The sequence below is a fragment of the Stegostoma tigrinum genome, chromosome 25 (genome assembly GCF_030684315.1).
Source record: "Stegostoma tigrinum isolate sSteTig4 chromosome 25, sSteTig4.hap1, whole genome shotgun sequence".
Classification (NCBI taxonomy): Eukaryota; Metazoa; Chordata; class Chondrichthyes; order Orectolobiformes; family Stegostomatidae; genus Stegostoma; species Stegostoma tigrinum.
The window spans coordinates 11,897,349-11,918,336 of record NC_081378.1 but is presented as its reverse complement, the minus strand read 5'-3'; the positions used below and the strand labels follow the sequence as shown (position 1 = coordinate 11,918,336).

The following is a 20,988-nucleotide window of genomic DNA, read 5'->3' as shown; positions in this document are numbered from 1 at the left end:
TACTTTTGTAATAGACAATAGACAATAGGTGCTGGAGTAGGCCATTCGGCCCTTTGAGTCAGCAGCATCATTCATTATGATCATGGCTGATCATCCACAATCAGTATCCTGTTCCTGCCTTATCCCCATAACCCTTGATTCCATTATCTTTAAGAGCTCTATCCATCTCTTTCTTGAAAGTATCCAGAGAGTTGGCCTCCACTGCCTTCTGGGGCAGAGCATTCCATATATCCACCACTCTCTGGGTGAAGAAGTTTTTCCTCAACATTGTTATAAATGGCCTACCCCTTATTTTTAAACTGTGTCCTCTGGTTCTGGACTCACCCATCAGCGGAAACATGCTTCCTGCCTCCAGAGTGTCCAATCCCTTAATAATCTTATACGTCTTGATCAGATCCCCTCTCATCCTTCTAAACTCAAGTGTATACAAGCCCAGTCGCTCCAATCTTTCAACATATGATAGTCCCTCCATTCCGGGAATTGACCTCGTGAACCTACGCTGCACTCCCTCAATAGCAAGAATGCTCTTCCTCAAATTTGGAGACCAGAACTGCACACAATGCTCCAGGTGCGGTCTCACCAGGGCCCTGTACAGCTGCAGAAGGACCTCTTTGCTCCTATACTTTGCTCCTATTGAATATATATTGTTCAATTCGCCTCTCAATAAACATCTTGTTAGGTGCCCTGATTATTTTGTGACGTTGTTATTAGTCATAGACTTCTAAAACTCATAAACTGGTTCATTTTATGGTTTTTAGTTTGTTGTTTTATAATGTAATAAATTTTAACATTATCTCATGACAACATTGTTCCCACATGCTAGGGGTTGGTTAGTTCAGTTGGCTGGATGGCTGGTTTGCAAACCAGAGTAACACAAACAAGATGGGTTCAATTCCTGCACCAGCTGAGGTTTACCATTTAGAGAATCCCCACAACATAGAAACAGGCCATTTGGCCCAACTAGTTTCAGTTACTCGTGAGGCTTAAACATAACATTGTGGTTGATATTCTCTTGGTATAGCATTGCTACATTATTGTAGAATATTCCATTAGTGTGAAAGGAAGTTGTTCTGCCCATTGAACAAAAACAAAGTTGCTGGAAAAGCTCAGCAGGTCTGGCAGCATCTGTGGAGGAGAAAACAGAGTTAATGCTTCGGGTCCGGTGACCCTTCCGCAGAACCGGGCCCCTGTTTTCTCTGTTTACTCTGTTTTCTCCTTCACAGATGCTGCCAGACCTGCTGAGCTTTTCCAGCAACTTTGTTTTTGTTCCTGATTTACAGCATCTGCAGTTCTTTTGATTTTTGTTCTGCCCATTGAGTCAGTTCTGGCTCTTCTAAAATTAAAACGGGGTGGCACGGTGGCTCGGTGGTTAGCATTGCAGCCTCACAGTGCCAGGGACCCAGATTCGATTCCAACCTCAGGTGACTGTCTGTGTGAAGTTTGCACATTCTCCCCGTGTCAGCGTGGGTTTCCTCCCACATTCCAAAGATGTGCAGGCTAGGTGATTCAGCCATGCTAAATTGCCTGTCGTGTTCAGGGATGTGTGGGTTATAGGGGGATGGGTCTGGGTGGGATGCTCCAAGTGGCAATATGGACTTGTTGGGCTAAAGGGCCTGTTTCCACACTATAGGGAATCTAATCTAATCTAATCTATCCTTTTACTGCATTCCTGCAATAGTTTCTCCTCCATTTATTTTTTCAATCCCTTTTGTTGCTATTTTGAATCTGACTCCATCTCCTGCCCAGTCAATGTATAGAATCATAGAATCCCTACGGTGTTGAAACAGGCCCTTCGGCCCAACAAGTCCACACCAACCAATAGAGCATCCCACCCAGATGCATCCCCCTATAACCCACCTAATCTACACATCCCTGAACACTATGGGCAATTTAGCACCTCCACCTAGCCTGCACATCTTTGGCCAGTGGGAGGAAACCGGAGCACCCAGAGGAAACCCACGCAGACACAGGGAGAATGTGCAAACCCCACACAGCGAGTTGCCTGAGGGTGGAATCGAACCCGGGTCCTTGGCACTGTGAGGCAGCAGTGTTAACCACAGTGCCCCCCCCTCAGACATTTCCTTAGACATTACTGCTAATCACCACTTCTTCACAAAGTTTGAACCCCAAGCAAAGCAGCCAAAGCACAAGATAGGAGCCAAGGCAAAACAGGACCACTGCAATTGAGTGAAATTTTCACTGTTAATTTCCATTCACCTGAGGTGGTCTTATATTTACGGATGAAAGTTAACAGTTCAAGTTGCACTCACTTACTTTAAATTCCAGCCAATAATTGCATGTAAAATATTTTTTCTCATGTTGTCATTGATTCCTTTGCCAATTCCCTTATATGTGCCCTTTTCTCATTGACGCCTCAGCCGTTGGAGCAGTTTGTTTGCTTCACTTCAAGTCTTTGTGATTTTGAAACCCTCTCTTAGCTTTCCTTATTCTGGAAATAGAAACAGGCCCAGTTTCTCCAGTCTATCAGCAAAGAAGGTAGCTGTTCAGTCTGTTTTGTCCATGCAAACTCTCTTCAGGAGAAAACCCTGTGCTGTTTCCCCACTACCTTTCCCCATGGCCTACCATTTCATGGGCTTTTCAACTGTCTTTTGAAAGTCACGATTGAACTTGTTGGCAGAGTACTCTCAGTCAGCATGTTCCAGAACCTAAGCATTCACTTTGTAAAAAGAATTCTTCCTCATGTTGCTGTTGCCTTCTTTTATCAGTGCTGTCTGATTCATGACCAACCAACAGAAATGGTTCCTTGAAAAACCCAGCAGATCTGGCAGCATCTGTGGAGAGAAAGCAGAGTTAATGCTTCGTGCCCAATACTGGCTCTGAAATTTGACTTTGCTTTCTCTCCACAGATGCTGCCAGGCCTGCTGGGTTTTTTTTTCCCCTGGCACTTTCTGGCTTTGTTTCTGATTTCCAGCATCCGTAGTTCTTTCAGTTTTTCTTTTAGAAACTGTTTCTTGCTATCTACCGTGCCCAAGACCCTGATGATTTTGATACCTCCATCAAATCTCCTCTGCTCTCCTGTCCCAAGAAAATGAAGCCAGCCTCTCCAATCCATCCACATAACTGAAGGTTCTCATCCCTCAAAACGTGTGTGTGGGCTTCTCTAAGCCCTGTCCAAAGCACTTACAAATTTTCTGAAGTCAAATTGGAGACTGTACTTCAGTTGAGATTCCTCCATTTTTTAAAAGCACCAGACAAAACTTTGCAACTAGCATTAAAATACGTGCAGTGGGACTTGAACGACTTCACGCCATAAGGTATCTGCGTAGCTACTGGCAGAGATAGCTAAAATCAGTGGGCATCAACACCTCCAGTTTTAATGCAATGTTTAAATGGCCAGACGCAGAAGCCATTAGTCAGAGTTGGTTTACCAGGAGGCAGGAGTTTGACAGCTTCGAAAAAAGTTCGAGAAGACCACTGACCAGTCTGCCGGCAGATACTGGATGTTAAAGGCAAATATGGTAGCAACATAACATTCATTGTTGATCTGTTGAACTACCTTTTGAAATTTGTGCACAACTGGACCCACCAATTCTTGTCAAATAGTAACAGTTATTTTGTTTTTGTACCTCTGTGCTCTTCCTATCAAAGTTCACCAACTCACACTATCACCGATTGGAATCCTATTTCCTGTGTATCTGCCCCTTCTACCAGTTTAGCTGTGTGCTCTCCTGTTATCTTCCACCATGTGGTCAACATTTCCAAACTTCACATTGTGTGCAAATTTGGAAATTCTGCCCTTTGTTCCCATGTCCCGATAATGAATATGGCCCATGTTTCAATGAGGCGCCAACTTGAGCCACAGTCTAAGCTCTTGGCTGTATCTTATCACTCCTACAGCATGGTTCAAAGTTGAGCAGGGGAGTTCATTCTATGCTGGATAATATTTATACCTCAGCCAATATTACTGAAAAACCATATTATCTAATCTATATAAACTATATATAACCAGACACTTTGTGCAATGCGAATTAGCTGCAAAATTTCCTACTGTATAAAAGTTATCACACTTCAAAAGTACTTAATTGGTGTGAAATGTTCCAGGGCATCCAGAAAGGTTTCAGGGATCAGAGGGATATGAGTCCTGCAAGCGAAGAACGTTTTATATGGAAGGGCAAAATGTGTCAGCGGAGGCAGAAGGGCCTGTTCCTGTGCTGTATTGTTCTTTGTTCTAAGTCATGAAGAGCATTTCCAAATTGCAGGACTTTCTGTTGTTACCACCAGTCAGTAGCTGCCTTCCCTGTTCCTATTACTCATACAAATGTGGTTTATTGACTTCACATCAGCGCATGATCACACAACTTTTTCAGCCAGTACAATGTGTTGGGATAACACAGTGTGGACCTGGAGGAACACAGCAGGGCCAAGCAGAATCAGAGGAGCAGGAAAGCTGACGTTTCGCATCAGGACCCTTCTTCAGAAATGGGGAGGGGGGAGGGAGCTTGGAAATAAATAGACAGAGGAGGTGTGGGGCTGGGGAAGGCAGGTGGGACATTGATAGGTGGATGCAGATAGGGAAATTGGGGATTGGTCAGTAGGATGGGTGGGGTGGATAAGTGGGGCAAAAGATGGGCAGGTTGTGTCAGGTCAAGGTGGTGGGGCTGAGAGGGAGGGTTGGACATGAGATGAGACTGGGGGTGAGGAGATTTTAAAGATTTTAAAACTGGTGAATTCTATGTTTAGACCATCGGGCTGTAGGCTCCTGAGGCAGAATACTGCTCCTCCAGTTTACAGTCCCCCTTCAATCTCCTATGCTCCAGTGAGAAAAGTCCCAACCTATCCAGCCTCTCTTTATAACTCAAACTCTCCATTCCAGGCAACATCCTGGTAAATCTCTTCTAAACCCTCTCTAGCTTAACAATATCCTTCCTATAACTGGATGACCTGAACTGAACACAGTAGTCCAGAAGTGTTCTCACTAACATTCCGTACCTCCTCAACATAACGTCCCAATTCCAACTCTTAATGGCCTGAGCAATGACTGCAAGCATATGAAATGCCTTCTTAACCATCCTATCTATATGTGGTGCAAACTTCAAAGAATTATGTACCAGAACCCTGGGTCTCTCTGAAAACCCTGGATCTCTGTTCCACAACACTGCCCAAAGAAGATGCTCTTATAAAATAAGGGTATCTGACTCCCATCCACCTGCCTATACCAGCCATTTTATGGCATATTAGCAGCTTAAACAAGCTCTGTTGAGCCTTAAATTTTTTTTTTTGATAGAGTCAGCAGACTGCTGATTGTGGTGCGTACCCTTTGTGCTGCAGGGGTGGGTTTATGGAGTGGTGGGGATGGGAAGATTCCCCCACCCCAAAAACACATCTGGAAATGGCAAGTATTCTCCAGTTCATTGGCATGCCAATGAGGGGTCCAAAAACCTACCCAAAACCCATTTTACCCACCATAAATAATTTAGAATCAAGCCTTTGTTTGCTGACAGTTACGTAGATATATTCCTTTCATCAGGGATTTAGGATCAGTTGTGATACCTACCATGGTCAAACAGATTACTATCTGTCATTAGCTTGGCGTGCATTTGCATCATTCAGTGGCACTGAGTCAATATCCTGGAACCCTCTCCCTGGCACCATTGTAGGTGTATAGCACATGGACTGCTGTACTGCAAGGAGTCAGTTCACCACTGCCATCTCAAGGGTAACCGGGGGCAGGCAACAAATGCAGGTCTAGCCAGCAACATCCACATCTGAAAACGTAGACAATTGCATGGGCTATCTGTGGGTTATTGGTACCTTTTTTTTGTCTTTATTCATTCATGGGATGAGTTTGATGCTGGCCAGGCAGCATTTATAGTCCATCCGTAATTACCCAGAGGGCAGTTAAGAGTCAACCACATTGCTGTGGGTCTGGAGTCACATGGAGGCCAGACTAGGTAAGGATGGCAGTTTCCTTCCCTGAAGGACATTAGTGAACCAAATGGGTTTTTTCCAACAATCGACAATGGATTCACAGTCATCATTAGATTCTTATTCCAGATATTTTACTGAATTCAAATTCCACTGTCTACCATGGCGGGATTCAAATGTGGGTCCCCAGAATGTTATCTGGATTCCTGGGTTAACAGTCCAGCAATAGTACCCCTAGACCATCACCTTCCCCTGTGAACCTGTGCCTTCAGTACTCCTCCAGAAGGAAGCTGAGGGTTGACAATGATATGAAAACTGTGTTGTGGAATTTTCCGGGCTGGCAAAGCCTCATGCCAGGAACATACACAGCCTTACGTGCCATGCAACAACATGTCTTGGCAAGGCCTGCGGTTTAGTTCAGAAATTTGGCTGGACGGGGAGAAATGTGCATTCTTATGAAGGAAACAAACTGACTCCCACGAATGCCCTGGCATTCTGCTTCAGCAACAATTTAATTGAAAGCCACAAAGCAATTTTGTGCAAAGTAAAACAAACTACTATTCTACTCCATCACACCAATGATGCTGTAAGAGAAATTACCCACCCAGCCACCAGGGTCAAAACGGAGTCTGTTCATCACCATTTTTAGCGTATTTGTTCGTGAGAACTGAGCATAGGTTATTAGCCATCCTTTATTGCCCTTGATCTGTGTAGCTCACTCGGACCTTTTCAGAGGGCAGTTAAGAGTCAGCCACAATATTGCGGGCCTGGAGTCAGATTTCTAGGAGGGCAATCTGACGTATGAAGTGAGACTGGATCAGTTAGAACTGTATTCACTGGAGTTTGGAAGCATGAGGGAGATCTCATAGAAACCTATAAAATTCTGATAGGATAAGACAGGGTTAACACAGGAAGGATGCACCCACTGTCCAGGGAATCCAGAACTAAGGGTCTAAGATTGAGATGAGGAGAAGATGGTTCAGCAGAGAATGGTGAACCTGTGGAATTCACTTCCACAGAAAGCAGTTGAAGCCAAGACATTAGATGTTTTTAAAGAGACTTTAGACATAGGTCTGAGGGCAGAGGGTGAGAGAAAGCTGGAACAGAGGAATGAGCTGGACGATCATGCTGAATCTTGGGGCCAGCTCAAAGAATTGAATGACCTATTTCTATTTTGACCAGGTAAGGATGGGGCACATTTCCTTCCCTATAGGCCATTAGTGAACCAGATAGTTATTTATGATAATCAACAGTGGCTTCTTGGTCATCATTCGACTAGATTTTCCCCTTCCCCTCTTATTCAGATTTCACCAGCTGCTATGGTGGCTTTCAAACCCATCCCCCCACAACTTAAATTTTGGTGTCTGGAATACTTATTCCATGACATTACAGCCTCCACTGCTCAACTAAGTATCATGTATCTGTGATGCTCACTCAGAGAAGGGGACATGTGACCAATTGGTACATTCTATTTCTGAGATTTTCTTGGGTCCTTTATACACAGTGCAGGATTGTTGACTGTTTGCTGTTTTTGCTTTCAGCCATGTCCCAGGTGAACCCCTCATTCTCCCTGACCTGTACTCCTGTGTCAGAGGGAGATGGGAGCTGTGGAGATTCCATGCATGCATTCACTGTGGGGAAGCCAAGTCCAGGCAGGCAGACCCCTCCAATAGGCAGAGGTCAGTGTGCAGTGATGGCACTGTGCCAGCCCTCACCTCCAGGACCCCCTGGGAGGCTGCTGAGGTTTCCCTGGTAATCTCCAGCAAAGGTCTCAGAGTTATCAGGAATGATGCCCTTGACTTATCTGTGGTACTGAGGTCTATTATAAAGACTCTACAGCAGAATTGAGATCAGCTGATTCAGGTCAGACCAAAGATCAAATGCGAGAATATTCATTTGCTGGACTATTTCATTGGATAACTTACAAAGCCAATGCCAGGCTTGTACCAACGGCTCTCCCTTGAGACATTAAACTCTATGTCCTATGTTCCAGGTGGTGAGCTTCTGCACACTAAGAAACATAATTCCCTCATACTTACCTCTAAAAGATCGCTGTTTTGTAGGCTGTCCAGTTCTGAAATGTAACTCTGTATCCAATTTGATAGGCTCTGTGGTCAACTTCGCTGTTGGTAATGAACGGCTCCTTTCAGTTTGTGGTAAACTGATGCTCTGATTATGAACTTTAGATTTGGTTGAGCTGTAGCAGGCCTGATCCCGTGGATCAGTCTTTTTTTAAAATGATTTTGTTCCGTAGAAAACTCGAATGAAAGGTGGAAACGTGGGATGATGGAACATGGTATGGACCTGCAAAGGAACAAGAGGTTTTATAGTAACTCCAGGTCATGTTCTGGTGTCCCACAGTGGTTGTAAAGACTTGTCATTTTCATATTTATTAAAATACAGTTTTAATCTCAGTACTTTAAGCTAAAAAAAAACCCACCCACTTCTGAGATAATAAAATGTGAGGCTGGATGAACACAGCAGGCCAAGCAGCATCTCAGGAGCACAAAAGCTGACGTTTCGGGCCTAGACCCTTCATCAGAGAGGGGGATGGGGGGAGGGAACTGGAATAAATAGGGAGAGAGGGGGAGGCGGACCGAAGATGGAGAGCAAAGAAGATAGGTGGAGAGGATGTAGGTGGGGAGGTAGGGAGGGGATAGGTCAGTCCAGGGAAGACGGACAGGTCAAGGAGGTGGGATGAGGTTAGTAGGTAGCTGGGGGTGCGTCTGGGGGTGGGAGGAAGGGATGGGTGAGAGGAAGAACCGGTTAGGGAGGCAGAGACAGGTTGGACTGGTTTTGGGATGCAGTGGGTGGGGGGGAAGAGCTGGGCTGGTTGTGTGGTGCAGTGGGGGGAGGGGATGAACTGGGCTGGTTTAGGGATGCAGTAGGGGAAGGGGAGATTTTGAAACTGGTGAAGTCCACATTGATACCATATGGCTGCAGGGTTCCCAGGCGGAATATGAGTTGCTGTTCCTGCAACCTTCGGGTGGCATCATTGTGGCAGTGCAGGAGGCCCATGATGGACATGTCATCAAGAGAATGGGAGGGGGAGTGGAAATGGTTTGCGACTGGGAGGTGCAGTTGTTTGTTGCGAACTGAGCGGAGGTGTTCTGCAAAGCGGTCCCCAAGCCTCCGCTTGGTTTCCCCAATGTAGAGAAAGCCGCACCGGGTACAGTGGATGCAGTATACCACATTGGGGAAACCAAGCGGAGGCTTGGGGACCGCTTTGCAGAACACCTCCGCTCAGTTCGCAACAAACAACTGCACCTCCCAGTCGCAAACCATTTCCACTCCCCCTCCCATTCTCTTGATGACATGTCCATCATGGGCCTCCTGCACTGCCACAATGATGCCACCCGAAGGTTGCAGGAACAGCAACTCATATTCCGCCTGGGAACCCTGCAGCCATATGGTATCAATGTGGACTTCACCAGTTTCAAAATCTCCCCTTCCCCCACTGCATCCCTAAACCAGCCCAGTTCATCCCCTCCCCCCACTGCACCACACAACCAGCCCAGCTCTTCCCCCCCCACCCACTGCATCCCAAAACCAGTCCAACCTGTCTCTGCCTCCCTAACCGGTTCTTCCTCTCACCCATCCCTTCCTCCCACCCCCAGCCGCACCCCCAGCTACCTACTAACCTCATCCCACCTCCTTGACCTGTCCGTCTTCCCTGGACTGACCTATCCCCTCCCTACCTCCCCACCTACACCCTCTCCACCTATCTTCTTTGCTCTCCATCTTCGGTCCGCCTCCCCCTCTCTCCCTATTTATTCCAGTTCCCTCCCCCCATCCCCCTCTCTGATGAAGGGTCTAGGCCCGAAACGTCAGCTTTTGTGCTCCTGAGATGCTGCTTGGCCTGCTGTGTTCATCCAGCCTCACATTTTATTATCTTGGAATCTCCAGCATCTGCAGTTCCCATTATCTCTGATACTATTATATCCACCCACTTCTGAAATGTCTTTTAGTTCTCCCTTTTTCAGCTGTTTCTGTCTTGTACCTCAGGGAGAAGCAGGATTTGCAGCGCAACATTAAGGATAACATTACAGGTATACTTAAGGAGAATATTCCTGTAAGGACCATAGACCGGTGAGCCTTACAAATGGAGTGCAGAGAGAAATTTGACCTGATCAGAGAAAGACAACACGGATTTGTGTTGCTAAAAAACCAAAAGAATTGCATTTGCTGGAAATCAGAAACAAATTCAGGGAAGGTTCAGAGGAAGGGTCACTGACCCAAAACATTAATGCTGATTTCACTGTGCAGGTGCTACCAGACCTGGTGAACTTTTCCAGCAATTACTGATTTTGTTATGGATTTGTATTGGGTAGGTCATGCCTGACAAACCGTGCTTTAAAAACTACCCAGCAAAGCAGTTAAGGATTTTTTTCTCTATCAGTTAATTAGATGTTATCATCAGTAGGAAGGCCAATATTTATTGACCATCCCCAACTGCTTCTAAGAAGGTCATGGTGAGCCATCTTCTTTGACTGTAGTGTTAGGAAGGGTTTCAGGATTTTGACCAGAAATAATGAAGTTATAGTGAGTGATATGTTACCAAATCAAGGCGGTGTGTATCTTAAGGGGACCATATACAGCTGATATTCCCATGCAATTGGGGTGCAGCATGGTGACTCCGTGGTTAGCATGTTGCGTCACAGCACCAGGGACTTGGATGCAATCCCAGCCTCAGGTGACACTCTGTGCGGAGTTTAGATGTTCTTCCCATGTCTGTGTGGGTTTCCTCCAGGTGCTCCAGTTTCTTCCCACAGTTTGAAAGATGTGCAGGTTAGGTGGATTGGCCATGGGAAATGCCGGGATAGGGTAGGGGGTGAGTCTGGATAGGCTGCACTTTGGAGGGTCAGTGTTGACTTGATGGGCCAAATGGCCTGTTTCTAAACTGTAGGGATACTATGATGATGCTATGAATTGCTGCCCTCCAGCTGATAGTCACAAATTTGTAAGGAACTATCAATGAAAATTGCTGAGTTGTTGCAGTGCATCTGGGGAAGAGAGGCAATCTTTAAGCTGTTGCACTTACTTCAGGGAATGCAATGGGGCCTAAAAACAGGGGACCCCACTCTGCTCAGCATGGGGGCAGACTGCTGTGTTGGTGTTGAGGGCGGGGAAGAGGGTTGAGTGAGTTTGCTCACATTGAGGGTTGAGACCAGGAGCAGCTCTGGGGCCCGTGATTTCTGCCCCTGCTCCTGGTGCGAGTTACTTTGTCCTGGATAATGCTGAGCTTTTTGCGCATTGATGGAACTGTAGCTCATCCTGATGGACAGATTGCATTCCATCACACGCCTGACTTATAACTTGCAGATAGTAAACCAGTTTTAGAACATAGAACATAGAACATTACAGCACAGTACAGGCCCTTCGGCCCTCGATGTTGTGCCGACCTGTCATACCGATCTCAAACCCATCTAACCTTCACTATTCCATGTACGTCCATATGCTTGTCCAATGACAACTTAAATATACCTAAAGTTGGTGAATCTACTACCGTTGCAGGTAAAGCGTTCCATTCCCTTACTACTCTGAGTAAAGAAACTACCTCTGACATCTGTCCTATATCTTTCACCCCTCAATTTAAAGCTATGCCCCCTCGTGCTCGCCGTCATCATCCTAGGAAAAAGGCTCTCCCTATCCACCCTATCTAACCCTCTGATTATTTTATATGTTTCAATTAAGTCACCTCTCAACCTTCTTCTCTCGAATGAAAACAGCCTCAAGTCCCTCAGCCTATCCTCGTAAGACCTTCCCTCCATACCAGGCAACATCTTAGTAAATGTCCTCTGCACCCTTTCCAAAGCTTCCACATCCTTCTTATAATGTGACCAGAACTGTACACAATACTCCAAGTGCGGCCGCACCAGAGTTTTGTACAGCTTCACCATAACCTCTTGGTTCCGGAACTCGATCCCTCTATTAATAATAGCTAAAACACTGTATGCCTTCTTAACAGCCCTGTCAACCTGGGTGGCAACTTTCAAGGATCTGTGTACATGGACATCGAGATCTCTCTGCTCATCTACACTACTAAGAATCTTACCATTAGCCCTGTACTTTGCCTTCCGGTTACTCCTACTAAAGTGCATCACCTCACACTTGTCTGCATTAAACTCCATTTGCCACCTCTCAGCCCAGCTCTACAGCTTATCTATGTCTCTCTGCAACCTATAGCATCCTTTGTCACTGTCCACAACTCCAGCGACCTTCGTGTCGTCTGCAAATTTACTAACCCATCCTTCTACGCCCTCATCCAGGTCATTTATAAAAATGACAAACAGCAGTGGACCCAACACCGACCCTTGCGGTACACCACTAGTAACTGGTCTCCAGGATGAACATTTCCCATCAACCACCACCCTCTGTCTTCTTTCAGCAAGCCAATTTCTGATCCAAACTGCTATATCTCCCACAATCCCATTCCTCCGCATTTTGTACAATAGCCTATTGTGGGGAACCTTATCAAACGCCTTGCTGAAATCCATATACACCACATCAACCAGTTTACTCTCATCTACCTGTTTGGTCTCCTTCTCAAAGAACTCAATAAAGTTTGTGAGGCACGACCTTCCCATCACAAAACCGTGCTGACTATCCCTAATCAATTTATTCTTTTCTAGATGATTATAAATCCTATCCCTTATGACCTTTTCCAACATTTTACCAACAACTGAGGTAAGACTCACTGGTCTATAATTACCAGGGTTGTCTCTACTCCCCTTCTTGAACAGGGGAACCACATTTGCTATCCTCCAGTCGTCTGGCACTATTCCTGTAGACAATGACGAGTTAAAGATCAATGCCAAAGGCTCGTCAATCTCCTCCCTGGCTTCCCAGAGGATCCGAGGATAAATCCCATCCGGCCCAGGGGACTTATCTATCTTCACCTTCTGAAGGATTTCTAATATCTGTTCCGTGTGAACCTTTGTTGGGTGGTGGTGTGTGATAGGGGTGGGCATGGGGGACATGAGCAATTGGGGGAAACGGCAGGAGATGAATTTCTTGCCCCAGAGTATCCTGTTTTTGTTGGTGTTGTATTTATGAGACTGGTTCAGATTTTGATTTGATTTGTTACTATCACCTGTACCAAGATACAGTGAAAAGTGTTGTCTTAGGTGCTTCACTAGCAGATTGTACTATGCAGTGCGTCGGAGTACAAGAACAGAGTGTAGGATATAGTGTTAAAGCTGCCGAGAAGGTGCACAGAGAGGTTAACATTAACGTTTCGGAGGTCCATTCAGAAACGGCAGTGTTGCGAATACAACTCAGTTAGAAATTTAGTTGATAATGATGATGTTGGATTCAGTGGTGATAATCTTATTGAATGCCAAAAAGAGTGTTGGGAATCTCACACTCAGATATATAGGGCAGAAACAACCCCTTTGGTCCAACTTGTCCACTGCAACCAGATAGCCTAAAACAATCTATTCCCATTTGCCAGCATTTGGCACATATACCTCTAGACCCTTCCTATCCATGTACCCATCCAGATGCCTCTTAAATGTTGTAAATGCACTAGCCTCCACCACTTCCTCTGGCAGCTCATTCCATACACGCACCATCCTCTGCATGAAAAAATTGCTCCTTAGATCTCTTTTCAATCTTTCCCGTCTCATGTTAAACTTATGCCCTCTAGTTTTCAACTCCTTCACCCTGGAGAAAAAAACTTTGACTATTTATCCAATCCATGCCCCTCATGATTTAATAAACCTCTATAAGGTCACTCCTCAGCCTCCAATGCTTCAGGAAAAGTAGCCCCAGCCTATTCAGCCTCTCCCTGTAGCTCAAAACCCCCCCAACCCTGGCAAACTCTTTGTAACTCGTTTCTGAACCCTTTCACAACATCCTTCATATAGCAGAGAGACGGGAACTCTGTTCCCCAGAAAGCAGTTCAGAGATATTTTTAAGATAGAAGTTAATACATTGCAAACCAATAGGGGACCAAATGGTTGTGTGGGGCAGGATTGGGATGTTGAAGTCACAATCAGTTCAGTTATAATCTTACTGAAAGGCAGAGCAGGTAAAGGACCTGACTGCACTGATTCTTTTTTTATTCATTCATGGGATGTGGGTGTCACTGGCTAGACCAGTATTTGTTGTCAATTCCTAATTTCTCAGGGGCCAGTTGAGAATCAGCCATAATCCTGTGGGTCTGGAGTTATAAGTAGGCCAGACCAGGTGAGGACAGCAGAACTCTTTAGCAAAATGGAATTAGTGAACCAAATTTTTTAATGACAATTGGTGGTAGTTATGTGGTCATTTTTTATTCCAGATTCTTGTTGACTTCAGATTTTACCATATGTCATGATATGCCTAGAACATTAAATTGGGGAGATGAATTAATAGCCCAGTGACATTACCACTACGTCTCCATCTTCCCTGTTCTTATGTAATGGATGCATTTTATAGCAATTCAGGCTGATGTAGAATCTGTGTGGGTAGAGTTGAAGAACCACAAAGGTTAAAAAAAAACATAATGAGAGTTATGTACAGGCCTCCAAACAGTAGTCAGGATTTCTGGCACAAGATACCCCAGGAGATAGAAAAGGTATTTAAGGTTACAGTGACCACGGGGGATTTCAACATGCAGGTGGATCGCAAGAAAAGGAGTTTGTGGAATCTCTAAGAGATGGCTTTTTGGAGCAGCTTATGGTGGAGCCCACTAGAGAACAGACAATTCTGGATTTAGTGTTGTGCAATGAGGCATACTTAATAAGGGAGCTTAAGGTGAACAAACCCTTAGGAGACAGGGACCATAATATGAAAGGATTTACTCTGTAATTTGAGTGGAAGAAGCTAGGATCTGAGAGAATGCTATTATAGCTGATTAAAGGCAACTACAGAGGCATGAGGGAGGACCAGAATTGACTGGGAGAGGAGCCTTGCAAAAAGGCAGTGAAATAGCAATGGCTGGAGTTTCTAGGAAGAATTTGGGAAACACAGCAAAAATTCATCCTTAGGGAAAAGAAGCATACTTAAGGGAAGATGAGACAACCATGGCTGCCGAGGGAAGTCAGGGACAGCAGAAAAGCAAAAGAGAAAGCATATGAGGCGAAGGGAAGTGGGAAGCCAGAGGATAGGGAAGCCTACTAAGACCAGCAGAGGACAACAAAAAAAGAAATAAGATGGGAGAAGATTAAATATGAGGGTAATCTCACCAGTTATGTAAAAGAAGGTTGCAAGAGTTTCTTTAGATATATAAAGGGTAAAAGAGAGGCAAAAGTGGACATTGGGCTGCTGGAAAATGATGCTGGAAAAATAGTAATGGGGAACAAAGAAATGGTAGAGGAACTGAGCAAGTATTTTGTGTCAGACATCATGGTGGAAGACATAAGTAGTATCCCAAGATTTAAGCAAGTCAGGGTGGGCAGAGATGTATATGGTGGCCATCACCAAGGAGAAGGTGCTAGAAAAACTGAAAAGGGCTGAAGGTGGATAAATCGCCTGGACCAGATGGACTACACCTTAGAATTCTGAAGGAGGTTTTTGAAGAGATAGTGGAGGCATTAGTGGTGGCCTTTCAGGAGCCATTGGAGTCAGGGAGAGTCCCAGAGGACCTGAAAATTGCTAACATGACACCCCTGTTTAAGAAGGGAGTAAGGCAAAAGATGGGAAATGACAGGCCAATTAGCCTGACTTCGGTTGTTAGTAAGATTTTGGAGTCCACCGTGATGGATGGGATTCCTGAATACTCGGAAATGTAAGGTAAAATAGGGCAAAACCAGCATGGTTTCATCAAAGGAAGGTCATGTCTGACAAATCTGTTAGAATTTTTTGAGGAAGTAACGAGCAGGGTAGACCAAGGAGAGCCAATGGATGTTATCTACCTGGACTTCTAGAATGCTTTTGACAAGGTGCTGCACAGGAGGCTGCTGAGTAAGATAAGGGCCCGTGGCGTTAGAGGCAAGGTACAAAGTGAGAGAGAGAGAGCGAGAGAGAGAACTAAGAAGCTGGGCCTGAATTTTCAAGGCCTAAGAGAAGGATCTTGAGCAATCGGTTCTGATATCAAAAACAGTGTGATCACCTCCAAATTTTATTTTGAAGTAAACTTTGACAGATGTGATCAGAGAAATGAATTACACTGCACTCATGAGAGTTCATTTTATGTTGATTTGAATAACACCCAAATCATATTCTGTCACTTTTGTCTGGTAGGAAACTGCAGCAAGCCCGACTTTAAAGTTAAAAACATAGATCTAAGCGATATAATGGACGCACATTTTGAAGTTGGTCACAGACTCCGATTGAAGTGCCAAAGCGGTTATAAGAGAAAGGCAGGAACATCAAATCTCATCAGATGTCAGAACAACTCTAAACAAGTCAAGTGGTCAGAACCAAACCTCGAGTGTATAAGTAAGTAACATGTCTTGCTTTGGATGACATAAGATGTACAGCACAGAAACAAGCCATTCAGCCCAACCAGTCAATGTTGTTTTTTATGCTCCACTGGAGCCTCGTCCCACCTTTTCTTATCTTAACCTACTATCACAACTGTCCATTCTCCTCTTCCTCATATTCTGCTCTCACCTGTCCTTCACTGTATCTCTATCAATCGCATCAATCATTCACTGAGGTAGTGAATTCTGCATTCCTACTATATCAAGATAATGAAATGTGAGGCTGGATGAACACAGCAGGCCCAGCAGCATCTCAGGAGCACAAAAGCTGACGTTTCGGGCCTAGACCCTGCATCATCTGCAGTTCCCATTATCACTTCCTATTATATCAGCTTGATTTCTGCACCACAACACGTTGAACTTAACTAGGTTATGGGGCTTAATAATCTGGCAAGATACGCAACACTGAAGTAATGATCTAGCATTGAAAGTGTGAAACTTCACATTTCCTTCAGACATCACAGCATCAGCCTCCAAATAAATTGATCTCCAAATTTTTTTATGGACAACCCAACTTTAAAATTGGACAACAAATAGTGCATATAATGAACTCTTAATCTCATAGGTAGCTGCCAGTGACATATCTGTACCTATTCATTAGTGCACAACACACTGCAAGCTCAGTAAAAATACCTATATATGTTGCTTTGACACACTGAAGAGTAAAGCCTATTATGATAATTTACTGGTGATTGTAATGGTGAAACTACTTTACTGGTAATTACAGTCATAAACATTATGCTTTAAAATTTCATGGGAAATGGAGCTAAGTTCTCATGGCTAAGAATTAGATTGTGTTTTATAGTAGTTGGTGGGTCGCCGGATTAGACTGTAAATGTATATCTCTGACCTGTTCACCATGAGATTCATCTGCCCATTTGTGTTTGACAGAACAGAAAAAAAGTAAAATGTTTTAAATTACACAGGACTCCTTTTCAGATCTGAAATCGGTAGTGTGCATGGAGCACAAGTACTAACCAGAATTTCTGAGTCTGGTCCAAAATAGGTATTCTATCCATCACACACACTATATACCATGTAAAAGGTGCACTGTAGCGACTGAAGCAGGCTCCTTTGACAGCAACTTCCAAGTGCACAACCTCTACAACCCAGAAGAATAAGGACATCAGATACTCAGGAACAACACCACATCCCGTCCAATACACACACCATCCTGACTCGGAATTATATCGCTGATGCTTCACTGTCACTGCTTCACAATCCTGTAAGTACCTCCCTAACAGTGCTGTTTGTATCTCTGCTTCCCATGGACTGCAGCAGTTCAAAAAGTCAGCTCACTGGCACCTTCTCAAGGCCAATTGAGGATGACGAGTAAATGCTGGCCCTGCCAGCAATACTCACACGCCATGAAAGAATAAAAAATGTGGATGAGCTGCTAGCAGCTATTAGTCATCCAGAGTTAGAGGCCCAAATGAGTCTCCCATTAACAGTTAGTGGCGCATTAACTGGGCAACAAGGGGCATTCCTATTCTACCTAGGTCTACAGAAATCTTTTATGTTATTTTTAAACTTACACCCCCATTGAACAATCTCATTATGATCATCCAAATTCAACTCCAAGAAGTGACGTGTTTTAGGTGGTCTCACAAGTGCACTTGATCTCACGTCATGTCTTTCAGGCTTTCAAAGTTGACCCATGTTGTGCCCATTTTACACCACAAAATACCCTCTGTCCTGGTGTTATAAAACATGAATTCATAGAACCTTAGAATTTTACCATACAGGAGGAGCTCCATCATATCTGTGCCAGCAATTTCAATTGTTTTGTAGCAAAACATATCAATGGCTCCTGCAGTAAGTCAGTTGCTAAAGGAACTGCCCAATATTGTATTGTATTAGATCAGAGGTACTGGTTTGTGCTCCTTGTTCATTGATCGCAGCCAGAACCACTTTGGATACTGGAAACCTCACACTGGTATGTAATTATCCAGCAAGAATCCACACCTTCAGGAAATAGGGAAGAATGGAAGAAAATATAAGACAAAATTGACAGGATGGAACATCCCATACTTCTTATTTCCTAACACAAACGAGACAGCCTCGGAATTGTACTTAGGCCAAACCATTCACTGTTCGCCCCTTCCCCCCATTTGCACATAGAGTCATAGAGGCCTACAGCATGGAAACAGGCCCTTCAGCCCAACTCGCCCATGTTGCTCAGTCTTCACAAACAAACTGGACCCATTTGCCTGTGTTTGGTCCATATCCCTCCATACACATTCCATCTATGTGCCTATCTAAATGCTTCTTAAAATGACAAAATTGTACTCACTTGCACCTGTGGCAGATCCTTCCAGACACTCATCAGCCTTTGTGTGAAAAAATTGCCCTTCTGAACTACTGTTGTGATGTGCTAAAATCCAAGGGATACCTGATTGGGGTTTTACTAATGTCTAGAACCCCTTTCTGTAATTTTTAAGGAATTGTCACTTCTACAATTTACTAATCATCCTCTTCTTCACAATTATATTTGGTTCATATAAGCTCAAAGCAATTCTTTCAACTGAATAAAATGTGACTCTGTGTAAAAACATTGTGGAATCAGAGGTGACCTTTCGGCAGTCAGTCCTTTATACACCTTCCGTTGTGTGTTAAATTTTCTGTCCCCTGGATATCTTGTGTGAAGTCAGGTCTATACTCCTGAATTTAGAACAAGATAAAATTTTAAATCCTGTGAGACCCTCTATCACTTGTGGGCCTCACTGTGTTGAGCTCAATTTGAAAAGGTATAATTCAGTGAGTAATTCAGGTTTGATATTTTTTGCCATCCAGATCTTCACGATCTAAGTGAGTGCCAGAAAAAACTTGAGTAGCTGAATCCTTTTTACTCACATTCCTATCGTAAAGCATGTTGTCAGTGGATGATCTTTTGGCTCAGCACACTTGGTTAATTTTAAAATATCATTCCTCAAAAAAACGCTTTGATCATTCCTTTCTTTGCGCCTCTTCTGTATGCTCTACTTTATTGAATTTAACAAAATAAAAACCCCTACTATATTATCTCTTCCACTGAATAAAAATGAATAGGTTGCCAGATTAATATTTTTGATTGACTATATGTTCCTTTACTTTCTCACGCCAAGGCAGAACTACTGACAAAGTCAAACACAGAGTATTCTGGAGAAACTCAATAGAACTGAAGACGAGTTACACCAGACTCCTTAGTTTAACTCTGTTTCTCTCTCTGCAGAGGCTGCCAGGCCTGATGAGTTTCTGCTGCATTCTCTGGATTGTTTCAGATTTCCGGCATCTGCAATCTGTTACTTTTATGCTGTTGAAGCAGTCACCTGTGAAATAGCGTTTTTGTTCCTTCTCTTCTCACTCTTCATATCGCAGTTTAAATTGTGATCACATATAATTCAGAATTAAGTTGCAGTAGGCAGGTTAATTATTTTCTTAGTACAGAGACTTATTTAGTCCTTTCAATAAAAAGTCATTGCCAATTTCATCCACAATAAGTTTTCAACACTGTTTAATTAAAACTACTCAATTGGATGTGATATTATTGTCAGCACTCGAACATACACAAGCTTTACTTGACTCAGTATAAAGGAACTGTCTTCAAGCAGAAATACATTTGTGTGCCTGTGTCTAATACAGTTGCAAATACATTCCAAATCAATGGGAATCGCATGGCAACACAACATTGGGCAATTTGGATGTGACATTTTGGTGCACAATTCTTCTGGGGCTTATCTTACATGGAACAAAGATTTGGCAAGTATCATTTAAGAAATTGAGACATATGGTTAACAGGAGTAGGCTTCATGTCTTGTTCAAATTATTTTCTTATTAACCTGTTCAAAAAAGTTATTGTTTACTTCTAGAGCAGGGGGGAAACCGGAAATTTGAGGTATACAAGATAATGAGAGGCATAGATAGAGTTGATAGCCAGAGACTATTTCCCAGGGCAGAAATGGCTAGCACGAGGGGTCATAGTTTTAAGCTGGTTGGTGGAAAGTATAGAGGGGATGTCAGAGGCAGGTTCTTTACGCAGAGAGTTGTGAGAGCATGGAATGCGTTGCCAGCAGCAGTTGTGGAAGCAAGGTCATTGGGGTCATTTAAGAGACTGCTGGACATGTATATGGTCACAGAAATTTGAGGGTGCATACATGAGGATCAATGGTCGGCACAACATTGTGGGCTGAAGGGCCTGTTCTGTGCTGTACTGCTCTATGTTCTATGTTCTATGTTCTATGAACCTTGCTTCCTGGTGTCACAAGAGCCCGCTTTCCCTCATGTTCAACTTTACCAACCAATTGTCTTCAAAGTTTACAGAAATTCTATCAGATCACCTTCACTCAACTTGAACAGATCAACTTTTCTTACTATTTCCTCCTAACTTAAAAATATTTCTCAAAAATTCTGTGTGCCTTGATACTGCGGGACAAAAATAGAGACCAAAGTCCCATCGGTTCACCTTCTACCAGTTTAGTGGTCACATGATTAAATGATAATGGAGTTTTTGACTCACCACAATTAACAATCTCTGTCAATTAGTTTATAACAGACCCAAATATGAGATAAGGAAAATTTTAGTGGTGGACAGCACGGTGGCTCAGTGGTTAGCACTATAGCCTCACAGCGTCAGGGACTCAGGTTCGATTCCAGCCTCAGGTAACTGCCCATGTGGAGTTTGCACATTCTCCCCGCATGGGTCTGCATGGGTTTC

General features: G+C 43.9%; 1 protein-coding gene across 2 annotated transcripts in view; it reads left to right on the top strand.

The window, feature by feature from the left end:
- il15ra (interleukin 15 receptor subunit alpha) overlaps positions 1-20,988 on the top strand; it is a 97,887-nt gene that overhangs the window by 38,074 nt on the left and 38,825 nt on the right. For both annotated transcript variants that reach the window (XM_048554537.2, XM_048554538.2), the window contains exon 2: positions 16,054-16,251. In XM_048554537.2, the coding sequence (XP_048410494.1) occupies positions 16,054-16,251 (198 nt within the window). The remainder of the gene's footprint in view (positions 1-16,053; positions 16,252-20,988) is intronic.